Genomic DNA, 17106 nt, shown 5'->3' with positions numbered 1-17106 from the left:
TATAATCAGTCAGTCATTGTCTTCCTCTATCCCTCCTTCTTCTCTCTGCTGCCGCCCAAATCTATTCCCAACCATCAGTCTCCCAGTCTGTATTGACTTTACGTCTCCTTCCAAAAAAACTTTCACCAGAATAAATATGAGAGGAATGAAAACTAAAAAGTAAGCAGGCGATAATGAATTCCTTGGATATGTGGGTGAAACAAAGAGAAAGAAACCACTCGTGGCCAAGAATGTTCTCGCCCTCCATAAGAAAGTGCTGAAAGTAAAGTAAATTTTAATTCCTTCCCTCTCTCCCCCGTCTCCCTGGCTTTCTCCTTTTCAGTGCCATATGCTCAAAGCTCCATCTCAGGCTCATTTGGATAGCTACACACACACACATATACACACACACACACAAACCAGCTCTATCAAAGCACAGGAACAGCTGGCTTGCTCGATATGGATGACTACTCGCCTGTCAACTAGTTTCACATAGCGCAAGCACACACAGACACACACAGACACACACATACACACACACACACACACACACACACACACACACACACACACACACAACACACACACACACACACACACATCATCATCAAGACTGGTGCTTCTTTCTGTTTTTAAAAAGAAAGTAAGTGAGAGATAGAGAGAGAGTGTGAGAGAGTTAAACGAGTGAGTCAGACAGAGTGATAGAGAGATGTGTGGAGGAATAAAGTTACTGTCAGATTCATTTGACGTAACAATTACAGCAACGTGTGACTAATGACTGACTTTTACTTTTCAAAATAATGAGGAGAGAGAGCTGCGGTTCTGAAAAATCCAAACATCACATGTCACCTCAATCTTGGTATATCGCATTTCTTGTTTTGTTTATTCTATGACATGATTTCTTATGGAAAGCAATATCTGATTATAAAATTACAAAATAATAAAATGTCTCTGAACTTTGTAGCAAATTACATATTTATACAATTGTGTTGTGACATCACTTATTGGTGTATGTGGCTAAATGTGCAACGTATTGAAAGTTACCACAGTTGAAGACTAGGTTTTGACAAAGCATGGTTTAAAGAGATTATTTAATTGCATATTATGAATTTTATCAAATTCCTCTTTGATATTAGTAATATATGTTTTATATTTATTTATTTATTTAGGGATTTTTTAATTTTTCCTTCAGCCCCTCTCCGTTTTTTATTTTACATGACAACATAATTTCTCTGGGAACAATTGACAGATGTTGATGAAAATAATTACTATAACAATAACACTCAAAATACTTAGTGTTCATAAGGGTGGGGATATGAATTCCACTGAGTGCTACTCAGGGTTTACAACAGCATTTTTATATGTTTTGTCTTATTATTGGCTCATCAGTCCATTGAAGACCTAACATGTCCAAAAGGTGCTATATGAATAAAGTTTGATTGAAAAAAAAAGATTTCAGATTATTCCATCATTCAGGAGTGCTATATTTATTTTCTTATTTTACTTTTGGAAAAGAGCAAATAAGCAAATTTTCCAAATTACTGTTTGTGAGATCCAAACATCTGAAACAACTTTGGACTTATTAATAGTTACATTTTTAATGAATTTTCATAGTTCCTGTTAGCTACCATGCTCACCATTGCGTTTGAATATTTTTTAAGTATTACTTCACCTTTGGTTCTTTGCTTAAGGGCTGATATGTGGCTTATTATAAAATTAAACTGTGAAATAAAACAAATAAAAATTATTCAGAACTTCTTTGAAAAAACTAACTTTATATTATTTTTGTATTATACGAAACCTGTTACTGCTCAGATCATAATAACGATAATATTTGGGTGAAATACTGATTAGAGAAAATTGCATTCAGAACAACTATATGCATAGTGTTGCTATATAATAATGGATGTTCTCTTACCTCCCCTGTGTGGCTCAGTGTCAGTTTTGGCAGTTTACTCTTCACATTTCCAGAGTTTCCTCCGTAAGCCTGACTGTTGTTAAATCCTTCCGTGGCCACTAGAGGGGGTTTAAGCTGGGGAGAGTCACTAGGCGCCTGGTCCTGGCCGTCCATTGGTCGTACATACGCTGTCGGCTTCTGCTGAATTGCGACCGGCTTCCCTGATAGGCTACCAGGAGGGAAGGTGGGGGTAGTTAGTCCGGATGTGGGAGTGGTCAGACCAGGAGTGGGGGTCGTCACAACCGATGTGGAAGCCAGCGGGGATGAGGACATCGAGAAGTGAGAACCTGTTTCATTTTCAAACGGGGAGGATTTAAAATGTCCTCCGGCTTCTGTGTTAGTGGAAGACTTAAAGTGGCCACCGTCCATGGTGGAAGACCGAAAATTGCCACCATCTGTGAGAGAGAAGGGAAAGAGAAGAAAACCAAAAAAGGGAAAAGTCAAAATTCAGCAATGCAACACCTGCTCAAGCAGAACATTGCTCTGCTCTGTGCTGTCAAAATCTAATGAAGGTTGGATGCCAGAAAAATCCCTCTCGCAGATGGATGGAGCCAATCACAAACATAACAAATTATGGGTTGCTGGGTGGTTTAGAAATCAACTGCGAGATGTGGTTATCATCATAAGCAGATGCTAATTTACAGAAATCCCTTCCAAAAGCTGTCAGTCTGTTTTGCCACAAATATCAAATTGTAAGAAGTTCATTTCTGTTTAATCAACCACATTCTGATGTACTCACAACTTAATGGCACTCATTTCGGGAAATGCATTTATTTACATTCGCATTCACACAAGAATGACACGAAAAGATACAAAACCTCTGTCATTGTTTGTTTGCCTAATATGATCAGCATTCCATTAGCTTAGTCAACACTCATTAAGACCATGATCATGAACAACTGAGAGGGAACAAATGTTCATGGCAGCTTAGTTTTCATTTTAAGGTGCCAACACTGCAAATCTCTGACTGTGAGTATCACGTGATAAAAAACAACTTCTATGGATGACATAAAGGGGATTACAAATCAGAGACTTCGAGAATAAAGAATATTATGTTAGAAAAAGTCATAATATTACAAGAAAAAGAAGTTGAACATTTATGAAAATAAAGCCAAAATCTTGTGTATTCTGAAGATAGAACCAAACTGCAAGGCTATCATTGCTGATGAATAAATCATCTGTGGGATTTCAGAGTTTCACACTGATTTTAAATTGAGTGGATTTTTTAAGAGCACAGGAACTCTCTGCTGGAGATTTTCAAAGAATTGGTTTTCTCATTTTTTCATGAAATGTACTACTTGTTTCTTGTAATATTATGTCTTTCATCTCTATAACAACTTTATTCTCAAACGTTTTCTGCTTAAATCACATTTTATTCCTCTAATATTGTCCTCTAAATCTCTATAACACAATTGCCTCAAGGAGCTATGAACTCTTTATTTGTACCTGGTTTAGGGCACCAAATACATAACAAATCTAAAACTAGCTCATTTTTAAATAATGTGACGACAAGACCAACGACAACAAGGCCTGTCCTAATTCACCCCATAGCCCTACTACTTGGCTCTACCCCTTTGTTTTGCATGTGGCCGTGAAGGGGTGGTGTTGTCCCATTTTTCTATGTGATGTAGGGGAAGTGGCCACCCCTTCAAGGTAGAAGGAAATTCCTGAATGCTCTACGAACGGACGAAGCAAGTCAACATAGAGTCCACTGTCCACTCGGTTTGGAGGGGAACACTCCCAGCTAAGGGCACTTCATAGGGAATTGGGACAGGGTCTAAGAACATGGGTAACCATTTGAAAGTTGGAATAGGTGAAAAACACATTGCACAACTGCAATGCTTTCTTAACAATGAAGACAGAAAGCAAAGGAAAAGACACATAGATTTAGTCTTTCTTCTAAACTCACTCTCAGAATGAAAGCAAGAAAGGATATTTCCCAATTTGTCATTTGTCTCTACCTTTCAGAACTCATTGTGTAAGATTTACCTGTGAGAGGAAGGGCTTTGGCTGGGTGGGAAGAGTGCCTTCTCGAAGAAGATGAAGAGGATGAAGAAGAGGATGAGGAAGAACAAGGGCTTGAATCCCCTTTTAGACCTAGTTCATCTTTTAGTGAGCTGAACAGTTCTTCGTGTCTTTGCATTTGTTGTTCCTCTAATAAAGATATTTTTCCCCTGCCACCGGTGGATCCTGTAGCCTGCCCCTGGCCACTTTGTCCCAACCCCAAAACAAGGCCTGTTCCTTGGGAGCTCTGTCCGTGGCCTCCCCTAGACCAGTCCATGGAGTTTCTGGACTTCTTTGAATTCTGATGTGGATTTGTTGACGTGCTTGATGATGACGTGGTCGTAGCAGGAGGTTGCATGGAGGTTGATGAGGAAGAAGTCGCGTTCCCTGTCCTTTTATCCCCACCAGCCTCTACTCCTCCTCCACCACCACCTACTCCTCCTCTTAACGTTTCATTGAAAAGCTGAGAGTCCATGGTGGGTCTTTCTGTCGCTGAAGTGGTCGGGGTTTGCAGGTTGTTGTTTGTACTGCTGCCTTTGGGGATACCCACCAAGTGGCTCTGGTTGGAATGGCTGGTTAACAGGTCTTTCATTTCTTCGTAGGAGCCCAGCGTGTTCTGGACGCGGCTGGCCAATGCATCACCTTTATTAGTCTGAGAGAATAAAGGGGAGAACAAAAAGTGTTAGAAAGAGAACTGACTATTAATTAAGTCTTCCATTTGACCATTTTTCCACACTGAATGAAAAGCCCTCTTTATTCATCCGGAGAGAAACTGAGAGAGACGGATAGGGTGACCACTGACCAGACATCAGGACGAGATGATTAATTAAACACATGCCACCCTTAAGAGGGTCCGGCCCAGGCTGGAGCAGTAAAATTAATGGAGCAGGAATCATTATTAGCCTGACCCCAGATTCTCAAGCAATCACTGCTTGGAGGACAGTGAGGGCCTCGCTGATGTATGGCGGCGGAACACCTTCCGCCTCTACTTAGTAATGCTGAAATGTTCCTCAGAATAGCTCACGAGTATCTTCTGTATGAGTCGGTGACAGCTGCTTTAATGATGAAACTATATGATTTGATCATTTGGCATTTTTGAAAGGACAAGGTCAATCAGCAGAGGTTTCAGACATTCTATGTCTGGATCCAGATTCTTGTAAAAAGCCATGAAAGAAGAGGAAAAAAGTCAGTAAAAAGATTTTTATCCCATTATTTGACATTTCCTTTATACCCATGCAACAAACTGCGTTGCACCTATTAGTCATGAGGAAGTGTGAATTCTATAGCCTATAATTTAATTGTGACATTTCATGATGAGTTATGAACAAACGATGAACACTGGAAAACCCAAGAAGCTCTCTTCCGTCATCTTCATTGATTTCCTACTCTGAAATGAAAATGGAAAATTAAAGAAGGGGCTTTTAAATAAAAATCGCTTTGCACTCAGTTTGAAAAACGGGTATCAAACCAAAATAAAATTCATAGAAAGAAAAAGGCTGGAAATTCTCTGTTTAAATAAGACATGAAACCCTTCAATATCATTAACATAGGCTACGACAATGACAGTTCAGTTAGCTTATCAACAGTGGTCTACCAACAAAACCAAGCTACTACCCCAATTCTGACAATATCGCACCTTCTCTATTAAACTTGTCTGTAACTGAGGCAGCAGATCCTGTGGCTAAATGAATAATTAAAGCAATACGGCACTTAGATCTACAACAGAACACACTAGACTCTACATTTGATGAAAGTCGATAATTGTTATTTGTTGGCTTTAAATACCATAGAAAAGTTTTCTCTACACAAACAGAAGTGTAGGTCTGGCAATGCAGACTGCTACTGATAAAAGCTGCAAACATTAAAGTTCTATTTAGAACTACAATTAGCATACAGGCTAACCAAGGTAATATTGCAGTTTAGCATGTAGTAATGGAGACAGGATCTTTTGTGTTTCTGTTCAGAATGTCTTAAAAGTAAACTGATCTTTATTCTACATTTCTATAGCGGATTGTTCAATAGATTAAACCGATTTTCTTGACCATAAAGGCAAAGTAGTTGACAGCAGGCAGTCTGCTAATGTGCTAACATGAAGTGAAAGTGTCAAATACAGCTTCATTAGGTTTAGAGGTTGAAACGTAAGGAGTGAGTAAGAACCTTGGTCTAATTTTCTCGACAGAGTGAAATTGCCTGTATTTGGAGAGGTTAATGAATTCATGAATAATGAATGTATGCTCATAGAGAGTACGGGAGTTTTATGTAATAATGATGAATAATCCCAACACTGACTGAAGCAGAACTTGACACCAATCATGCAGATGTATGTGAGGCTGTCAGGGTGGACTACATTCATTTCCACTGTAATCAGAGAGGGGGGAAAACATCCTGTACACTTGTAGAATGAAATTGATTAATGTATCCTTTATTCTTGAGTCAGATCTTGTGTATGTCTGTCCATGTGAGTTTCTGTCAATCACTAAAACATATTCTAGTAACAACCAAAGATCTATGGAGATGTTTCATGGCTGAGGAGGGAATTCTGTTATTGTTTTGCTTTCAATAAAAGTTACACAATCTTAGGGAAAACAATAAGGAGCTGTTCAGCTGATTTACCATTTTGTATAATCTAAGTTTAGCATAAATTAGCATGTTAACATAATCAGCAATAAACACTAAATACAGCCGAGGCAGATGAGAATATCAGTTTGAGATATTTGGCATTGACTTTTATATAAAGATTGACAATGTGTCTCCACCTTCTCCCACTATCCAGAAATTAAGCCAAAAGTGCTTTGGCTTTACTTTTAAGAAGCCGTCATGTCGTCCATCTTTATTTACAGCCTATTATGATTGGTCATAAATCAAAGTAATGGACACATTTAAATTTAGCCTAATGATGGCGCTCTAAGAAAAGTGAAGGGATTGCTGAAGTGACAGAGTGATTCCTCCTGTACACACCATGATTTTCTGCACCAGATTTCGCAGCAATCCATCAAACAGATAATAAACATTCAGTCTGAACAACAGTGTTGGATCGACAGACCTATTAATGAGCAACATGGATCCACATCCTAGTGCAATATTAGTTAATATTTCTTATTTATTTGATAATCAACATAGTTGCTGGACATCATAAATAGGCTTATTGTTTCAGCACAACAGCCCCACTATTATTGGACTGGAATTCCTTAGGGACTTTGTGTGATTTAAGAGAAGTCACCACGTATACGTTACATTCAGCGCACTGGTGCAGGATAATGTCGAGTTGTGTTTCACTCAAATTTATGGACCAAATACCCAGGATTATCTAGTGGCTGAGACATAACTTCAGCTTTATCTCTCAAGCGCAGTTTTTAACAACCGGCAAAATCGATAACCAGATGAGACTCCTAAATTTGCCACCTAATGTGCTTTTAGAACTGCTACTAATAATTCCCACTGCAACCTGCACACTTCCCAGCCTGGAGGAGGAAGAAAAAAAAAGCCTGGAGAGACAGATTTGATGAAATACGTAATTTGTGGTCGACTTTTTCTTGCCATGGTGGATTTACACAGGACTAAGAACACATCCTCATGGATGTTTCACAACCATGAGGTTTAACCCTCATGGTTGTGAAACATCAACTCTATGTGACTGGAAACAACATCCATCTTTTCTACCATGTGTGTCCTCACTTGACAGTATCCTTCAGTACGACAGAAAACCATGAAAATAACATAAAATTAAACAGTGCAAAGAATCAAGACTTGTTTACAAAAGATTCATACAAGAAAGAAGAGAACTGCATTCAAATAATCTTAACAGATGTAATATCTGTGTGTACGCACACACACACGCTACACACCATGGCAAGCCAAAGTTAGCTGTGAATAAATTAGCCCATCTCTTCTCCATCTCAGGCTCATGAATAAAAGATCTGGTGGCTGAAGAGGAACAGAAAACACATTTACAGAGAGGCAAAATGGAAAACAGAGGAGAGGATGAATACCTATGTGTGTGTGTGTGTGTGTGTGTGTGTGTGTGTGTGTGTGTGTGTGTGTGTATGTGTGTGTGTGTGTTTGTGTGTGTGTGAATAGATCATACCCAAATAGCAGCTAACAGCATAACGCTCTTTAACAGGATTAGAAGAGGGATTAGCTAATAGCTGACAGAGAAAATGAACACTGTAGAGGGAGACAGAAAGACAGACTTAGAGTGACAGACAACTGATAGATAGAGTACACAGGTACAGGGAGAAAGAGAGAGAACAGAGGCTAATGGAAGAAAAAAATAAAATAAAATAAAGAGTATCCTATAAAGAGAGAGGGCTGATATAGATCTGTAAGGTTCACTCAGCACTTAGACACAGGGGAAGTGTGGAAAGGATGTATGGGCCTTGCTAATTCCATCGCATTGTATGAAGCACAGTGACACCGTAAGACAAAATATGAAAGTGTTACTGTGGCAAATAAATCAGCAGTAGAAAGTAGCGATGTGTGCTAGAGCCGTTTTTCAAGTTTAGCAGAAGCGTGAGATAAACTCCATGGAGGCAGAACATTAGCTGCAAAGAAACAAAGAGCTGGAATATATAACAGCTCAACGTGTTATCCCCTGTGAATGATGCAGTCACCTACAGAATATTTCACTGCTTTACGTTTTTTGCTGACTTATTTTTACCTTCAATTATAGCTCCCCTGTTAAGTTAATGGGTGTAATTAATGAGTGATGTATAAATCTTGTGCACAGCGGCATGCTAGTCAAATGACGGCATGATGTTTTAATGAGTGCTGCACACATGGGACGTACATTAATACTGGACAATCGTGTACCTTGCAATTTATTTTCAATTTGTGCAAATGCTGGCACCAGATAAATAGAAGTTGAACATAATCATTGAGTTTTACAGATATGTCTAATGTTGATTAAAGCGTTTTAATGTCCAACAAAACTTAGCTTCAATATGCTGCCATTTTTTTTTGTCTTTATTATTCAGGAATATCATTATTCTTATTCTTATTTATTTATTTTTTGCAACAACTGTCAGAGGTGAGGTCTGTCTTGACTTATTTCTGAATGTTTCTTCACTGCTAACTTAACACAACTCTATCTGTGTACGATGACAGGAAATAAGCTTACACTATACATTTAGTAGAGCCTCATTTCCACATAGCTTTGTGTCTGTGTGAGTCAACCAGAGGTGTTTTCATTCCGATGACCTACGTGATCTCTGATCCACGCTCCAGTATTTTGGAATGTGGATTTCGAACAGAGCATGTGCAGTTTGTGCCACAGGAAGTTAGCAAAAAAGAAAAATTAGCTAAGAGTCTAATTAAATTCAGTTGTATTTTTAGTCAAACTGTGTAATTGCATAATTAAATATAAAATGTTCAGGCAGTTTAACACAGAGTGACTTTCTATAATGTCATTTTGTTAAAATTAATAAATAAATAAATTTCTATGAAATCATTAATACATTCATATACATGCATTTATTTTAATATAAATAGATATATTAATATAATTGTCGTAAATAACTTGCTTTTTTCAGCAATATTCTAGCAGCAGCTTTGTCCCAATTTTGCTTTGGGTTAATATTCTACGAAACTGGGCAATGACAAACCGACAAAATTAGCTCCAATGGCTGCAGTGACGTTGCAATCCATCCATAAAGGCATGGTATTTTCATGTATTGGACCCTAGGGGGTGTAGTCTGTATGTGAAATGGAATTATTGACATAAAACTGCGAGGAAAAGAGGCGTAACTGTCGTAAGTAAGTAACTCTTTATAAGACTCTTGGGGGTGTAACTGCACACTAAAACCTTTGCAGGCATTTGTGGTTTTTATGTACCTTCTTAACACTGGTATTTTGTTACAGGATAACAAATTGAATCTTCAATCAGAACCCTAAATTCATAATCCTCTCAAATATCATGTAAATATCAACAGAGATGTCTGAAATATCAACCTAAACACAGTCCAGCCAACATTCCTCTATGCCAGCTCCTCTCTCTCTCTCTTACACACACACAGTCACACACACATTTTGACATCACCTCAGCACCCTTAATTAGTTAGAAACAATTATCTGAAGTATGGAGGCACACAGGATTAGATTCATTATCAGAACAACCTCTCATGTGCTGCCACGGCCCCCTGAACCTCGAGCAGTGTCTTAGTGAGGAGCCGTCGTGTCCTCTGCCTTCAGACACAGCAGCAGTTAAACACATTCTGCCAAGATCCAAAGCCAGCCTGTCCCAAGGTCGATACACTTGGCGGCATAACCAAGTGTTGAAGTGCCTGGCGGTAGCAAATGAGAGTTAACAAACCAAAATCAATTTTATACACAGGGGCCGTGGACTTTATGCATGGCTAGTTCACTTTCAGCCAAAGCAGAAACAAAGTGATGGCATTGCAAGTGCCTCAGATCAGAACGGAGCAGGACCTGATGCAGGAGGATGTAACAGGAGAACATGAGGGAAGAAAAGGATATCAAGAGGCTATAATGCTCCATAAGCCATCATCAGCATTATCAGCCACAAAAACAGACTTCAAGTAAATATATAACACGGAAATGTTTGTTGGCTGGCAATAACAGTACTTTTAAATTGATTGCTTTCATGAGACTAAATAGTTTCATATGAGCCTATATCACAAAGCGAGGCTGAGTTAGAGGAGAGCGGCCCATCCTCCCTGATTAAGATGTTGTAAATTCACTCCATTTGCCCGAATGAAACTGTGGTGCCAGGTACGTAACTATGTCCACTTCTCCACCTGCTGAAATCAATCAAAACCTCACAGGGAAATATAAAGCTGTCTCCTGAGCAGCAATGTGTGTGGAGAAAGCAGCACTAAACAACAGCTTGTGTAAAGAATCAGTGTAAAGAACCACAGCATGGCCGGGTTGTAATAAGGCTCGCGTTTTCTGCAGCTTCTGTTTCATTCCTTCAATTTGAACTGAGAAATGGTTACATGATAATAGCACTGTTACAAACCAAGTTTGAGCTCAGAGTTAGGATGAAAGCAAAGGAAGACTGCTAAGCATGGCTTACGCAAAGGTATAGAACCATTTTCACATGAAATAGCAGGTAAAAATAGGTGTGGAAGCCAAATCATGCTTTTGTGTCGAAGCTACGCCCTAGCCTACGCGTAGACGTATAGCTTACCTCGTACACTGAAGCGCACCTCCACAAAAATGTAACTATAGCGCAGACCGCAAGAGCTGCATGTGATTGGTTTGCTTCGTTGCATCACATCTCAGACCCGCCGCCATTTTTTGAATTGAGAAGAACAGGGACAACATATTTCTTTCCTCTGTTTTCTTTGAGAATTTTCTTTTTCTCTTCAAAAATAGCTCTCACTCCTACACGATCCGCGTAGTAAAATCCCCATTGTTCTGAAGTAAACCAAGACGCCAGGGAATTTGTAAAAATAAACGGACCAGAAACAGGAAGACACTCAACACCAGCATAGAATCTCTATCGCCACTAGCATTTTGCTAGTGTAATGCAGTGCAACTCACACAAACCTACACACAACTATAAGTACTTGATCCCGTTTTTAGGCTAAGTGCGTACCTACAGCGTAGCCATCACATTAACTTAGTCCATGAACCTAAACACAACAGAACCTCCATTAATAGGATTATTAGATCTGTAATGTAAAAATTACTCTGGTTTTAGGTGGAGTTACATGCTGTAACTATGTCATGACTAATGGCCTCCAAATCCTACAATAACACAGGAGTGCTATTAATCTCCTCATCTTACTCTTGGAAAGAACTATTAAATAACTTGTATCAAATTATTAAACATGAATCAACTTACTTTATAAGGTTCTCCAAACAGGTTGAATCCAGTTGAGAACAGGTCTTCATCCTGTTGGACCTCCTGATTCCTCCTCTCCCACTCTCTCCTCTTCAGGGCGCTGCGCTCTGACTCCAGATGACTGGAAACACAAAGGGAAAAAAGCTTGTTAGCATCTCCCACTGCGGCCAACACACGGCCTGGCACCAAGGAAACCCACTGGTTTTTAATGAGTATTGCTAACGAGTCGTTTTTGGAACCGCAAAGAGCGTTTCGCTCTTTTCCCGCAGTGTGATTAGAGTCGTCACGTAGCTTGAACAGGGAAATAACAGTGTAAATACTGCCACTGCATCGTGTGAAAATGACTCACATTGCACGTACAGAAAGAGAAATGAGGAAAAGAGTAGAAAAAACTGAATCCTTTAAGCAGGTTCAAAATACTAGAAACAATTGTTTTATCCAACAAGATTTTGACAGAGGGTTGAATGGTAAAATATATACATATAATTATTAACGAAGCTGAAAGGTTTGTTTAGACTTTTTCTTTGACAGGCTACTGAACAAACCTGGCTTTCTGAAATGTCACTAAATATTATTTCAGTCACTACCTCAGCTCGAACACTGGCTGTCCTCACTGAAATAATAATCCTACTCATATTTAAAGTGCAAACACAAAGACAACGTGGAAAGCGTTATGTCTCTTTGAATTAGCTGAGCAGTGGGTTTAGTTATTTTTCTCAGGTCCTTTGAATTAATCCCAGTAGTCTGTAAATTTGAGCTGCCATATTATCAGACTACAATAAAATGTTTATGTCATGCTGCTACTGTGTGTCATCAGAACGTCCTAAAACTTCTGCTTTAAGTAGGAAAAATTAAATCATTAGGAATAGTAGACAGATTGTTTCATTCATCATTAACTTTATTATACACATCACATACTACATTCTTAGTTCTGCTGTTAAGCATGGCACTGAAACTGTGAAGCGCTTAGCTTAGCTTTGTGTATGGTTTGTATACAAGACAAAACAACCTGTCTGGGTCTTGTCTGGTTCCTTCCAAATTGAAACTATATCGCACATAAATTTTCTTTAAATCACAAACCATTTTAGCCATAAGTAAGTAATGTGTTTTAGAGGTGCTAGTAGACTGTGTCCAAAATCCCACCCTCCCTCACTACCCCCTACTCACTATGTAGAGAGCTCGTCAACAAAAGAATAAAACACTTTCAGACACTACATGATGCAATTTCTCTGAGCTGGTAATTACATCATTATAGTTAACAGGAACAGTACTCAAGTAAAAGTATTGTTACTTCATAATTATAATGACTCAAGTAGAAGTAAAAGTATTCATAAAATGAAGTACTTGATTAAGAGTAAAAAAAGTATTTCATAAAGAACTACTCCAGTTGTGAGTAACTTCATTAGGAACGTCTTGCGTTCAAACAGGATATTAAGATGTTATAACAATGTAAAGTGCACATTGATTGGAAATAATTAAGCGACATGTTCAAAAACCAAGCAAATGCCAAAATACATTGCTTTCAAACATCAAGAAAAAACCACTGAATCCTCATAGGAAAGGCTTGGCTGCAGCCCGCATTGTGTTTGCACACGCAATCAGTTTCCAAAATTTTACCTAAAAATGTTTAATCTAATTAACGCAAGATAGGAAGATGCAGACATTAAAAAAATAAAAATTATATTCCAATAAATTAAACTAAAAAGTTCTATGACATATACATCTTCCAAACTCAAAAAAAAAGGGTGACTCACTCACTATGAAGTGGACTACAGTATAGTGATTAGTGAGTGATATCAGATACATCAATAGTTTGGGTCGAATATACACTTTATGCTAAGATAAGCTAATATATAGCCTCCAAGCCACAGTCTATGCTACCAGCTCTATCTCTGTATTTAACATTCTGAAAATAAGTGGATGAATATATATATCTATATATATATATTCATATATAGATATATCTGTATGTGCCTGCGTGCAGCCTTAGATCCTCAGGTGGCCGTTCAAAAGTCTAGGTTGAAGACTAAAGGTGACCCGTGTTTTTGCCATCAGGCCCCCTCGGCTTTAGAACGGCCGACCTGAGGAGATATGGCTTACAGAGTCAGTGACTTCTTTTAAATCACTTCAAAACCCATTTTTATAGACTTGCTTTCATGTGATGTGTTTTTAATGTGTTTTTATTGTTTTATTTTCACCTTTTCTTTTACTTCCTTTATTTGTTTTGTCATATTACTGCTTTTATGTGTTCAGGTATTTATTTTATTTTCTTGCTTTGCTGTCAAAGCAGTTTGTAAACCCTGTTTTTAAAATGTATCATATACAATTTTATATGATCATATTATATATATAAAGACTATGTATATACTGTATATTAAAACATGTTGAACTACATGTGCCCACAAGGGTTTCAAGAAATAACATATGCTATATTTGTGACACATTTGACACAACACAGTTAAAACCTCTCAACCAATAAATAATAAAATAAAATGTATCCTATAAGGACTGGTACATTTAAATTAAGTCTGATGGAAAGCAGAACACAAAAAAGTCAACCAAAGGACAAGACATAAATTGTGTTTAACAACTACAACATTAGCCAGTGCTCAAAAAAGGCAACCTTTTACAGTTTTTCTATTTATAGTAGGACTAATATGATGTAACATATGCCATTAGCTGGGTACTTTCATTCATGAGTGCATTCATTTTTAACGTAGGTGAGCCCACTGGGAATTGAACTCCTTATCCAGGCAGTGTTTATGACATGCTGTACCCACTGAAGCAAACCACTCTGTAAAGGCCAGATGCATTTAGAGCCAGTTACAGTTGAAACCTCACTGGGTGTCCCGTCAGTGTTGTTGGATGATTCACAATTTCCTTTAAATCTTTTAACATTTCTTCACTCCTGTTTTGAACTATTGTCTAGTAATAGACAGAATGTTGCTTGACCATTTGATTTATGGTTGGTTCTTGTGGCATATATTGGAGACAGCAGACAGTAAATTACGATAGGAATGGCTGGAAGCAATGGAGTGGTCTCTCCAAGTTTTTGGATCCTGTTCCTTACATAAACATGTATTTTTAGCAAAACCCCTTTAACAGAACGGTTTCAATTCAGCCTGCTCTTTTAAATGTCACTTCACTGGCCTCCACAGAGAAATCTAAAAAGCTGGAAGCCAAACTTGAATATCCAAAGTACAAAGTAATATTTATGAGTGTGTGTGAATACTGGTTATGCATGAGGCTGTGGCCTGCTGACCCAGGAAAGGGCATCCTGTTTTATCACATCCACTGTCGAGAGATGAGACAGGCTGGGTAATTAGCGATCAACACAATTAAAACAGACTTTCTCTTTTTCGCTACCAGACCTCGCTTTCAACATTTAATCCATCAGCAATATGTGAGTGGGAGGGAGAGAGAGCGGAGAGGCAGTAAGAGAAAAGAGGAAAAAAAATCACGGAGGCCCATGGGAGTAAAAAAAAAGACCCAGTTTCAGGGCAACAGACTCTTTCTTTAAAAGGAAAGAAAAATAACAGAATGATGAAAGACAGAGTGGAGGGATGGGGAGAGGAAGGTGGAATAGGAGAAAAGCAGGAGCAAAAAACAAGAGAGCAGAGGGAATATACCAGACAAAATGAATGACAGGTTTGGTGCGTCTGTGTGTGTGTGTGTGTGTGTGCGTGTGTGTGTGTGTGTTAGCTGTATCGCAGTATACATAGATGTGATCATTGTGTGTGCTGGGACTGCTGCTTGACATGTGCATTATCTGTCAGTGCAGGGAGATAACTGACAGAGCTGTCACTATGACAAACACACACACACATACAGTACATATACACACACGCACAGTGCTACAGTCCCATGTGAGAGATCACTGTCTCTGTCTCGGTGTGTCACACACTACATTCACACAAAGGGAATCAGGTTAGACAAGGTAATTAACACATCCAGGATGTATTTCCCACCATGTGGCAGGGACACAGTACAAAACTACCTGTCATACACAGGATAACCTGTCCGTTTACCCTCCACTGAACGCCCTCTTCTTTTTTTTTTTTACTGGTGTCAGAACCACAGTGCCATGGTCAGACAGGTCAGTAAAGAGACTTTACAGCCACCTGCTCTGACACAGTAAAACACCCCTTGGTCTAAATCAAGCTCTTTGAGGTCTGCAGGACTACTGGTGATAATGGCTTCACTTCCATCTTAAGGTAGCAGAAATTATAATTTAATTATTTGAATAAAAATTATCAATAGTGCTGAGTTAAACAGCAGGTAGAGCTAATTCTACTAAGAGGTGCATTACACAACTGGAGAAGAAGACAGCTCATGAAGCTGATGTAATCACCAATCAATTATCAAATTGTGAAACTTGCTGGAAATGCACATTAATGGAAAATCAATCATTTTTTATTACTTGGTCAATATTACACTTATTGTTATATACTGATTTATTAAGGAATCGATGGTTCCAGCTTCTCAAATGAGACTCGTCTTAGTCTTACTTTAATATTACATATATTACAGTTACATTCTTAAAAGATCATTTCAGTGTTTTAATTGATTTATCAAGAATATAATTGGCAGACTTATAGATAATGAAAACAATCATTACTTACGGTCCTGGTAAGTTCACTTCACTTCAGCATCCACACATGAAGTACTGAGGTGGATGTTTTTATTCCCAGCTGTTATTTGAACTATCATTGATGCAGTAACTCCGTGGCTGAAGTTACAGGAGCCAAATTTAAGTTTGACATCGAACTACAGATATTATCAGATTTTAACTGTCTTCTGATGACCACCATATTCATATTATTATTCATATGTGATGATATCAGGTTGGTACAGAGACGGCAGCTGGATCAGTTAGTGTGTCAGCATTTAACAGCACTGCTGATAATGGTGAAACTCTGACTTTTCAGAGTAAAAAAAAGACGGATGATGGACAGACTGACAGATGGATGGATTGATGGGGATTAATGGCAGCGTAGATAACAGCAGTGGGCATACTGTCGATGTTGATATTTCCTGTGAATAAAAATGTAGCTGTGGCAGTATTTTTTTCTACCACTCTGCTTTCCTGTGTGTGTGTGTGTGTCCTGAAGTAATGCTGATAGCCAGAGTAAGCTCTGGGAATTTAATCTCAGCAGAGCTATGCTGTGCTCCCCTGATAACTAAATACACACACACACACACAGACACACACGCGTCTCGAACACAGCCTCATCACCCTCTCATTCACTCTCACTGCACAGTGTTTCAGTATCACTCTCTCCACCCCTCAACAACTGCTGCCGCGGGTCCCTTTAGCAAGGCAGCTCAGCAGGCAGCTGCCCAGTGGAAGAACAGCTTCCTC

General features: G+C 38.6%; 1 protein-coding gene across 1 annotated transcript in view; it reads right to left on the bottom strand.

The window, feature by feature from the left end:
* Positions 1-17106, bottom strand: part of aff2 (AF4/FMR2 family, member 2) — a 139946-nt gene that overhangs the window by 86502 nt on the left and 36338 nt on the right. Inside the window, exons 2-4 of the mRNA XM_061079984.1 lie at positions 11745-11865; positions 3926-4592; positions 1898-2331 (exon numbers count right to left, since the gene is read on the bottom strand). Coding sequence (XP_060935967.1) covers positions 1898-2331; positions 3926-4592; positions 11745-11865 — 1222 coding nt within the window. The remainder of the gene's footprint in view (positions 1-1897; positions 2332-3925; positions 4593-11744; positions 11866-17106) is intronic.

This window comes from Limanda limanda, chromosome 10 (genome assembly GCF_963576545.1).
Source record: "Limanda limanda chromosome 10, fLimLim1.1, whole genome shotgun sequence".
Classification (NCBI taxonomy): Eukaryota; Metazoa; Chordata; class Actinopteri; order Pleuronectiformes; family Pleuronectidae; genus Limanda; species Limanda limanda.
Note: the sequence above shows the minus strand (reverse complement) of the source record. Positions and strands in the feature narration are given on the sequence as shown.